At 40.6% G+C, this 11,273-nt stretch overlaps 1 protein-coding gene across 1 annotated transcript in view; it reads right to left on the reverse strand.

The window, feature by feature from the left end:
* CEP72 (centrosomal protein 72) overlaps positions 1-10,165 on the reverse strand; it is a gene marked incomplete at both ends in the record, with an annotated part of 32,253 nt that extends 22,088 nt beyond the window's left edge. Inside the window, 4 exons of the mRNA XM_080933647.1 lie at positions 3,035-3,143; positions 6,433-6,625; positions 7,560-7,687; positions 10,087-10,165. Coding sequence (XP_080789773.1) covers positions 3,035-3,143; positions 6,433-6,625; positions 7,560-7,687; positions 10,087-10,165 — 509 coding nt within the window. The remainder of the gene's footprint in view (positions 1-3,034; positions 3,144-6,432; positions 6,626-7,559; positions 7,688-10,086) is intronic.
* Between the last annotated feature and the right edge of the window lie 1,108 nt (positions 10,166-11,273).

Here is an 11,273-nt window from a genome sequence, read left to right on the forward strand (position 1 = left end):
TTTTGGGTTAAGAGCTTTTGATTTTTGCATCCTTTCTTACTGTTTTGTCTATGTTGTCTTCAGCCCCTGAAATCCTCTTTCATCTCTTGTAGTCTGTTTGTGATGCTTGCATCTCTGACTCCTGATTTCTTTTTTAGGTTTTCTATCTCCAGGGTTGTCCCTTTTTGTGTTTTCTTTATTATTTCCATTTCCGTTTTCAATTCCATCATCTGTTTGGTTGTGTTTTCCTGTAGTTCTGAGTGCTTTCTCCTGGTTCTCCTCCACTGAGCAATTTTTAAACTGTAGTTGTTTTTAAGACTATTTTGTTGCATCTGATGGGAGGTTCCTTAAGTCTTACTAACTAACTTATGTTGTACTTTTTTTTTTTGTTTGTTTGTTTTTTTGTTTTTTTGAGACAGGGTTTCTCTGTGCAGCTCTAGCATTCCTGGAACTTGCTCTATAGACCAGGCTGACCTTGAATTTAGAGAGCTACCTGACTCCTGCCTCCCAGAGTGCTAGGATTAAAGGCTATACCACCACGTACTGGCTTACATTGTACTTTTAATAGCAAGTGACTCATCAGTTATATTTTTTATATATAGTTATTTGCAAAGAAAATATTGTTGACTTCTTAGCCATATCTACCAGATGTTACAGGCAATTAATACTGGCAAAAAATTATTCATATGGTAAATTGTTTAGTTTTGTTTTTCTTTTCTTTTTTAATGAATCTCTACTGCCACCAATAAACTTCACTGAGAATATCTTCAGAAAGCAAGGAAAAGGAAACTGCCTTAAACCAATGAAAAGGAAGCTGTACATCCCAGACAGAGTTCAGCAAAGTGTATGACAAGAGAGTAGGGGCCTGTAACTGAAACATCAAGATTAACATAAAAGCTGAACATTTGCAGAGAAGGGCTGGAAGTCCTTTCTTGCCTAGGCTTCATGTAATAAATATATCATATGTAAGAAAGGCTTGTGATATAAAACCTGGTAGAGGTGGTACCTACATAAATGATAATGGGTCATGGGACACCTCTTTTGAAGTGCACACTTTCCTCTGCTCATAAGCTGGCTTCCCGTTCTTAATAAACAATCTACCTTTCTAACCAAGTGTCTTGATATAATCCTTTGTCCTGGGATATAAGAATATGTATGCTTCAACAAATATCCCTGGGACACTGGTGAGTACTCAGAGACTCAGGTCTACACCTGTATGTAGACATGGGCTGTATCAGAAGGGGCATCATCTACATGAAAATGTGACTTAACATGTCTGCTGGTGGGATTGCAAACTTATACAGCCACTGTGGAAATCAGTGTGGCAGATCCTTAGGAAGCTGGGAATAAATCTATTTCAAGATCCAGCTATACCCTCTTAGGCATATAACCAAATATTACTTCCTGTTCCAGAGATACTTGCTCATCCATGTTCACTACTACTTTATATATAATAGGCAGAAACTGGAAACAGTCTGAATGTTCATCATGAAAGTGTGGTATACTGACATGATGAAATATTATTCAGCTGTTAAGAAAATGAAACTTTCAGGTAAATGGACAGTGCTAGGGGAAAAAAAAATCATCCTGAATGAGATATCTCAAAAGATAATTATTGTGTGGTTTCTTTCATATGTGGATGTTACCTTTTAAGCCCTTGATATGTGTGCTGCAATCCACTTCAACAGAGATGTTAGGTAACTATTAAGGGATTAGAAGGGAGGTGGGAATCTTCTGTGGAAAAGGAAATAGAATTTAATGTAATAGAAAAACAAGGAAGAGGTTGGAGTGGGGGATTAGATGGGCACTGGTGACAGGAGAAAGGAGGAGGGAAATCAGGAAAACTAACACCAAGGGTTATCTGAGGAGCTACGTGAAAATCTGCTGTTAAAATAAAGCTTTTCAATTAAAAAAAAGAAAAAGAAAAGAAAATCTGCTACTGTAGAAGTTTCCTAAAAATAAGTATGTGCTGGATAGTTTTATGTCAACTTAACACAATCTAAAGTCTGAGAAGAGGGAACCTCAATTAAGAATATTCCTCCAAAAGAAGAGGGGTATAGACAAGCCTGTAGAGCATTTTCTTTAACAATGATTAATAGGGGAGGGTCCAACCCATTCTGAGTACAGCCATCCCTGGGCTGGTAGTCCTGGATTCTATAGGAAAACAGGCTGGGCAAGCCATGAGGAGTGAGCCAGTAAGCAGCACTACTCCATGGCCTCTGCATCAGTTCCTGCTTCCAGGTTCTTGCTCTGTTTAAGTTCCTGCCTTGACTTCCCTCAGTGATGGATTAAACTGAAATAAACCTTTTCTTCCCCAAGTTGCCCTGGACACAGTGTCTTATCAAAGCAACAGAAACTGTAACTAAGATAATATACATATATGAAAGGAAAACAAATTTTAAAAGCAGAAAAAAAATTTCCCCATAAACTACAGATTGAGGCCATGACATGCTCTCCCTCAGTGCCATAATATGAACAGCAAAATTAAAAGAAAAAGCTGACACAAGAGATACCAAGAAATCCAAAATGCAATGTTCTGAGATATGGCTGCCTACACAGCAGCTTTCTTGTTTGAAAAGGACTGGCAGTACCAAAGAACTTCAGAAAAAACAGAGAAAGATGTCTACCACCATCTACATGAGCCCCAGTCAGAACTGAGAACTTCTATCTGCTCTGCATACTTGTCCCTCAGTGGCAGGTGGCACACAGACACTCATGCCCGATGGCTGACTGCTCTGTCAACAGGCAAGTTTGAAATCCATCTCTTCGGAAGGATAAGTTAGATCTAGGTGGGTTTTATTGGCGTTAAGTAGCTATAAAAATTTAAGGATTTTATAGGTCTAATATCTCATATAGAAGGGCTGTTTGTACCTTTGTCCATTTGATGTAATCTTGTTGTGTAGAGGGTTTGTGAATTGAGAACTGAATATATAAACCTGTATGAAAAGCTAAAAAAAAAAAAAAAAAAAAAAAAAAAAAAAAAAAAAAAAAAAAAAGAAGAAGAAAGAAAGAAAGAAAGAAATCCATCTCTAAGTGGAACCACATCAGTCCATACCTTCCAACTGTCAACATGGCTGAGAAGTTCTCCTTTGAGTCCAGTGAATCCTCTGGGGCAAAATGAAGCTGGGAAGCCTTCCGCTCACTCTCTCTCACAGGACGATCATCTAAAGGAAAAATTTCCAAGAACTGTAGAGAACAGGACCAGATGATGGCCATGATCTTCACGAGTTGACACACCTAGTTCTCCCATTCTGGAGCTCATAATACCAGAAGGCTTTGGTGCATCATGGCTGACACAAGCTCTCATCAGTGAATGGTGTGCATCACACTGGAATGATGAGTTTTGGTGGCTACACTTGGCTTCCCAACAATGCCAAGAGGCTAGCCTATGCCCTTAAAGCTCGCTGTCTATGAGCTGCTACTGGAACAGGCTGATGCTCCTTGAAAAAGCAGAACATGTAAAGACACACATTTAAGACATTCTTCTTAGATTTTTATTAAATGTGCATGTCACACACTGAATAAGTCTTGTCACATAAGTACACTAAAGGATCTGCATAGAGGAGAGTCTTCACTACAATGAAGAGTCAGACCATGTTGAGTTTGCTCATAAAGGTGAGTTCCCAGAGGGCCAATGCTGAAACACAGAGACAAAAGAGCATTCCAAATATCCCACATAGAGATCCGAAGCCTCAGAGGGTCTTGACCAAAAGGCTTCCTGGCATGCCTTATATAAATACCTAGGATGAGAAGGCCTTTAGTTTTGGAACTTTCCTTATTTTTATCAATGTATTCATGTTGCACATGTAGTTTGGTTCCCATGCTATCTTCTAAACAGTATTTACTCTATGGCACATGATTATAGAAAATAGTAAAGAGTGAGGAAAACCCCTTACAATGTTGCATAATTACATGTGTCTTCTCTGGACTAAGAGAACATGTCTAAACTGTGCTACTTTCCCCTCAGAGGCTGTGCAAATCCCTGGATTATTCCACCAGAAGTCAAACGAAAAATATCCAAAGCCAATAAAGTTCATCCCCATACATATTTCCACCTTTCCTGGCAGCAGCATCTTCCCTGACCCTACTGCATCCTACAGCCTTTAGGGCTACTCCTTTGCTCCTTTCTCTACAACCTATCCAGAGCCTCCCAAATTCCCACCAACAACCATGAACAAGCCCCTCTGCAGGCCCCGTACAGGACCAAAATGCTCCTTTTCCAGCATCTGCTGATCTAGGGCCTTTGGACAAGATTTTTCCAATGACTCTGATTTCAGTAATATCTTGCTATGTTTGAAAATACACCTTACATTCCTTCTCCATACAAACTGTGATTCAGAATCTAAACTTTACTGGCATGGGGAAGGCAGTGATTTAAACCTGAACAATCTCAAGACTACCCATAGTTGTAATGCTTTTAAATACAAAGCCAAACTCAACTGTTTATAAGTTACTTAAATAGTCAAATAAAGGATAGAACACAAGCATGTATCCCTTCCAAGTATCTTCAAATTAAACACAGAAATTCCAAGTAGGTTTTAACTAAACAATGTGCTCTAGGCAGTTGGCCCATCTGCACCCAGGCTCAATACTTTGTGATCTAACAGTGTTCATGCCTAAAGGAGGTCCATAGCACATACCTATGGTTGGGAGTTTCATCAAAACTGAACTGTATGTAGGACATGGGATCTTAACATGGGGACTAGAGTATTAGTGTCAGCACTCAAAATATGCTAGAGCTGGGCTCTCTGGGTCAGGACATAGAAGGTGCAAGCACTCAGCACCTTCCACCTTTGGCCAACAACTGTACCTTTAGGTTAAAGATACATGACCACCACTGCATGGGCAATGGAGTACCAGTTGCAAATAAGACAGGCTTGCCCACCATTGCTACTGCCCCATTCTGCCTTAGGAGCTGAACTCTTGTAGAAATGTAACCTGTTAGGCTAGGAGAGGCTAGCCCATACTCAGGGCTATTATGCCAGGTCCTTAAGTCTCCTTTAGAGGACTAAAGAAAATAGTTCCAACTGAGTTACTAAATAGATGACTTCTGATAATAGCCAAACTGTGGCTGACCAGTGAGGACAGCTTTGCTAGGAATAATTCACTAATTTACATTGTTACAGAAAGATGAAACAAAAGGAAACATGTGCTTTCATGTTGCTAAATTCTTCTGCTATCTCTAAAAACATCTGGAGATTCAGGGAAAGGGAGTTTAGGCTTCAAAACACCATTTAAGCACAGAAAATCAGATCATGGTCAAAACATTCTAGCCTTTGGTACTAGGACAAGATAGCCCAGACTATATGGATGGATTTACCTTGATGTTCACTCATGAAAGCTCTTGACCTACTGATAAACCCACAGGTCAGGACTTACACAGCATCTGTCTTCCAGGTTTGAGGAATGGATATGCACGGCTGGCTTGCAGACTATCTATGGGAAGGCTGACTGACTGACAACATCTGTCCTGCATTTATGTAGTGGGTATAAATCCAGAGCTGGCTCATATCTGGCTAACCCATGCCTGCCTACATATAAGGGCCACACTGAACTAAAAATCACCAAATAAGCTTGAAGACACTCAAGCTGTGTCAATCTCTTTGTGCTGTTATATCTTCCTTAAAAATTATATTTAAGTACATATTTGTGTATACATGTATGAGTGTGGTACACGTGTCACAGTCATATGGTGAGGTCAAAGGGCAACTTGCAGCAGTTCTCTCCTCCTACCATGTGGTTTCTGGGAATTAATTCAGATCAGACTTGGTAGCAAGCATTTTTATCTGTTTTACCCACTGGCCCAAAAATAAGCATCTGAACTTTACTTTTTTCCCAAAGACTCTGAATGGCAAACTCTGTGCCTCCAGGCATTTACTATGGAGGAAAAGTGGTCTATTTGTCTAATATGTCTAATAGAACTTTGGTAGTTCTATTGTTTTGGTGATCCTCTAGGCACAGGAGGTCTGACCCCAATAACAACAGAAATTCCAGGAAATGCTTACAAGCTCCTTGAACTACAAGTTCTACAAGTATTATCCTAGAAACTTACAGATATTAACTCAGGAATGACTTTGTAAACTTGGCATTTTTTGTTGTTGGTGGTGGTGGTGATGGTGACAATGGTGTGTGTGTGTATTGCAACACATGTGTTTACTAGTGCATGTGGGGGTCAAATGCAAACTGCCCTTGGGTGTCTTTTTTCTCAGGTGTTACACATCTTGTTTTTGAGATAAGGCTTCTCACTGGACCTAAAACTTGGTGATTAGACTAGTTAGCTAGCAAGACTGAGCACATGAGAATGAAGGACATCCCAGAGCTGACAGGGATTTAAACCATCAGTGTAAAAAAACCAGCTAAGGTTTCCAGCATTGCACAGGAGCATAATCTGTCAAGAAGCACAAAAACAGCATCACTGAATGAGGTTGTGAGGGCAATGGCTCCTCCACCCACCTAGCTGTCGGAGCTTCGGGAGCATGTGTACAACAAACAGGCGGTAGTCAGACTCATTCTTCACGACAGGGTTAAGCCGGAAGTCCACATCCTGGAGCTCCGTTAGGGTGTGGAGCCTAAATACTTCTGCTAACGAGGAAATACAGTTATAGTAGAGATTGAGACTCTCCAAGGAGATGAGATACTGTATGCCCTGTTAATAAGAAAATATCTCAATCAGTTCATCATGAAAAATTGGTATATGTTAACCAATTTAAACACACTTATAATGAATATACTATTACCAGAAAAAACTAACCATGCAACATGTTCTTATCTGTGGAATTCTATGGTCCATATAGAGTAACAACCATATACGGTATCAGAGGCCTATGAGTCCCAACAGTACTAAGCACAGCTACTCTCTCTTGAGTGCCCAATATGAACCAAGCTATATAATTTACGCAATTTCATTTACTCTCTACACACCCAGATTAGGAGGCTAATAATCAGGGATTGAGAGAAGAACCAGTCCTTGGTTTAGCGAAAGCTGGAGTCTGCACCTAAACTCGTCAGACTCTGAAACCAATGTTAGGAATAATCTCTATTAAGTACCATCTTCCTAGGCAATCACACCCTATGTTTCTTTCAAGGTAAAGCCCTCCTGTGTGAATTGAGCAATAAGCAGTATTTATACAAACTTCCCACTTGTGTTACCTTGGGAGACTTTTCCTCAAATCATGACTGGACACCTGCAACGAGCCCCAAATTCTCACACTAACATTTAGGATAGAAGGCCAGATGCTAAGCCATGGATAGAAGATATAACCTACAGAAGGAGGCAGCACAGCAGATGCAGGGATGAAGAGGCATGGGCATGCACACTTTAGGTTCTGGGATCTTGTTTCCTTCCCTTTAAAGATAATCCATCTTCTTCAGAAGGCTTTTACTTTAGCATTCAAAGCAGTTTAAAAATATGATGGGACGGGTTAGACACTTAGCTCCAGATAAACACTAGTGACAATAAACACACTCATTCTAAAGGTACAGTCTATCACCATTCTTTGTGGTGTTTCGAAACGTTGCATTTTTTATCATTCAAATATGTTCCTCTGATACAGATATTTTAACAAATGAGCTGAACGTACCTCAAGACTAACCAAGGAGTTCCGTGAGAGGTCTAAGGATCTTAGAGCTGTCAAATGTATCAGAGAGTTCCCCAGGTGAGTAATCTTTTCTTGGTATGTCCCAGGAATAGATAAAGATCGAAGCTCAGCTAAGAACAGAAAATTGTAAGATTTTAATCTTTTTTCTTTCTAAATTTAAAATAGTATAATAGAAATTCAATTTGTGGCGGGGGGGGGGGGAGGAGATATTTTAGAAATTTTTAGAAACACAACAGATACTGACAGACACACTCTGTTTAACCAAAATGTAATTAGGTTTACAGATACTATCCTATGCCCATCGGTACACTTCTGATAAATCAGTGTTAGCAGAGAAAACTGACAAGTCATTTCCCCAAGAATTCTCTGCCCTTAGTATCTTCTCACCTTAATCCCTCATCATATCAGTACCCTTCACCATCCCTAGGGCCACAGCAAGATTCTGCTCCCTCATTTCCTCTTAGTAATGTTAGCCATGGACCTCTGCTTTCCTATTCTACTTGCTGGCTAAAACATCTACTTGCCCATGTCATACTTAAAACAGAATCTTCTCTTGTACTGCAAAACTCCTATTACATCAGGGCCTATGCCCATCTCAACAGCCCTGAATAAAGTCTTTTTAATGTTTTGATTTTGTTTGTTTGCTTTTGAGATAAATCTAGATTGCTAAGGATGGCCCTGAATGCTAGATCTTCTTGCCTCAAGCTCCTGAGTCCAGGATTGCAGGCATGGACCACCAGTTCTTAGCAAGTTCCTGGACAGCCAGAGCTACACATAGAGACCCTGTCTTCAACAGAACGAATAAACAAATAATGGAGACCAGGCTGAGCACTAGAATTCATTGCTATCTGCTTCCTAACTGCAAATGCAATGCAAACAGCCCCCTACACCCTAGCCACCCTGCCTTCCTCACCTTGGCTTTTATCTCCAACTGTGATCAAAATAAACTTTTCACTCTTAAGTTGCTTCTTGTCAGTTTTTTTCATATAGGAGTGAGAAAAGCAATTCCCTCTTACTAAATAATAAAATAATTAGACAGAAAATTCTTCTGATTGACCTGAATACTGTCAGCTAATAAAATCAACCTGACACTCATTAACATTCCACTCAGCAACACACTTTTCAAGTGTACTTAGAACACTCTCCAATAGAAACCAGATTCTTGGTCATTAATCTCTGCAGACTTAAGAGGACTAAAATCATACACAGTATATTCTCTGACCATAATAGAATTATACTTGAATTAACAGAAAAATAATAAGAAGACCTTCCAACACACGATTCTTTAAAAACACATCCCTGAATTAAAAAAAAAAAAAAAAAGCAAGCAATTACTAAATAATTCATAGGTCTAAGAAGATACCCAAAAGGATATTTTAAAAGCATATTGAAATCAATGAAAATCAGAGCCAGTCATGATGGCAACTGCCTGCAAACCTAGCCACTTGAGAGTCTGACTAAAATTCCATATGTAAGATCAAGGTCATCTTGGCTTAATACCACACTTGAAAAATTAAAAAAGGTTGGGGTGAAGTTCCAGGACAGAGTATTTGCTTAGCATATGCAAAACCCTAGGTTCTATCTCTAGTACTATTACAAACAGGAGAGATGTAACACTGACAAATTCATTAGTGTGTTTAGCTATGTGATACTTAAAGAGAAATGTATAGATTAAAATATTTAAATTATAAAACAAGATTTAATCCACAAGGTTTCACTTCTAGAGTCTACAGAGTAAAATAAATGCAAAGAAAGCACAAAGAAAAAGGTAAAATTTAAAAACAGTGAAGACAAATCAACCAACCCAAAAGTGGTGCCTTTGACATTATTGTTAATCATAAATCTCCAACATGACTGAAAAACAGAGCCAGATTAAATACTATTTATGAAAATGGGGATATCACTACAGACCCCACAAGCATTAATAAACTAGTAAAAGAATTCTGTAGTCAGTTCTATGTAGATTTGGTTGACAATCAAGAAAAAAGCTAATTAGTTTAGATAACAAAATTCACTCTAGATTAAACCACTATACATTTAAAAAAATCTAATTTGTAGCCTAAAATCTTCAACAATAAAAAATTATAGACCTGTGTGGTTTTACTGTAAAAGTCCAGGGATGGGGGAAGTTTTAAAAAAAATCAGCACAAATTCCGCACAACCTCTTGCCCAAAACATAATGAGGCCCTGATGTCCAACTGCATTCTTCATAAACGAAATGCCATGTAGGAACTCAGGAAGACAGAGAAGAAAGCTGCAAAAAAGAGGCTTGGGCTCAGCCTGGCCAGGGCCCCCCCACATAAGCACAGGCAGCGTCCACCCGCTCTCCGGGATAACAGTCACGCTCTTCCCCACAAACCCGCCCAGTCGACCCCGCCTCCCTGCCCCACGGGCCGAGACCGTTTGTGGCCCAGTGGCATTCGCACTGAGGCAGAACTATCAGGCCTGCCAGGCCAACCTACGAAGACCCTGAGCCCCTAGGTTGTCGGTCTATCTATCCCCCACGCACCCAGGTCGCGATGGGGACCCAAGCCGCTGCGCTCCCGGACAGTCTCTTCGCACAAAACCAACCGCTGGCCTGGCGCCATATTTTCAAACCGGACGCTGGCGTGCGGCGCCTGCGTAGTGTTGTGGACTGGAATGGGCTGAACCAACCCTGCAAGGGGCGGGGCCAGGAAGGTGGGCGGAGCTTGGGCTGTGTTTAAAACTTCCTCTCAGGCAGGTCCACCCAAGCCAACCCAACAGGCTGGTTCTTGACTGCAACTTAATCTGGCTTTTGATCCTCCCCAGGACAACCCCATTCCGTTCAGTGTGGTCTGTGGTAACAACTGTTCGTGCCCAGGGCATTTGCGTCTACTCCCACTTCCGTTCATCTCCAACTCTACTGATTAGAATTTTGTCCATCTAGGTGATTTCCAGGCACTGAACAGATAGATACCTAAGCTTTTCAGAAGCAAAATAAAGGCTTTTGTGGTTGCCATTTAAGATACGTGGTACCTCAGGACATAGCACAAGCATCAAACACCCTCTTTAATTCTATTTTGTCTGACCAAGATCAGAGTCCAAGTGGGACCTTAGGGAGAGGGGTGGTCTGTCTGGGACAGACTCAAGACCCACTTTACTATAATGAAAGTGTCAGTAGAAACCTGGGAAATAACGTTTCTGTTTACTAAAGTTTTGCCTCTTCACTGAAGAAAGAGACAAAGATTAGCTATGTACCCTGCAGAAATTCCTATGAGCCTGTGATTTCTACAAGTCCCGGCGAAAGGTTATGCTGATGATTAATTACTGCTAAGTACTTTTTAAGGTGTTTTATTAAATACCATCTGCCACTGGTAACATTAGACTGTGAGCCAAATCTGCATGTGTGTCCTTATGTCCTTAAGTTCCATTTGAGCACCAGCAGCACCGGAGCTTGATTTGGTGCTGGTGGAAACACAGAGCAAGGAATGGTGATGTGAACAGAGACAGAGATGGTGAGCAGGCTAGGTCACAATAGGAGCTATCCCTTCTGCCCCATAACTCATGGAGGCTTCTCATCTACACAGATGGGGGCCCACAGCATGGTCTTCCCTACTGCCTGGAGAGTTGGCAGGCAGCCCATCCATCCAGGACATTCCATTCATTTCACATATACTCTCCCCCTTGTTGCTCCAAATCTTGGCATTCATTAGATGTCTGAGATAGGGTAAGGAG

The sequence above is a fragment of the Micromys minutus genome (assembly GCF_963924665.1).
Source record: "Micromys minutus genome assembly, chromosome: 20".
In the NCBI taxonomy this organism is placed as follows: Eukaryota; Metazoa; Chordata; class Mammalia; order Rodentia; family Muridae; genus Micromys; species Micromys minutus.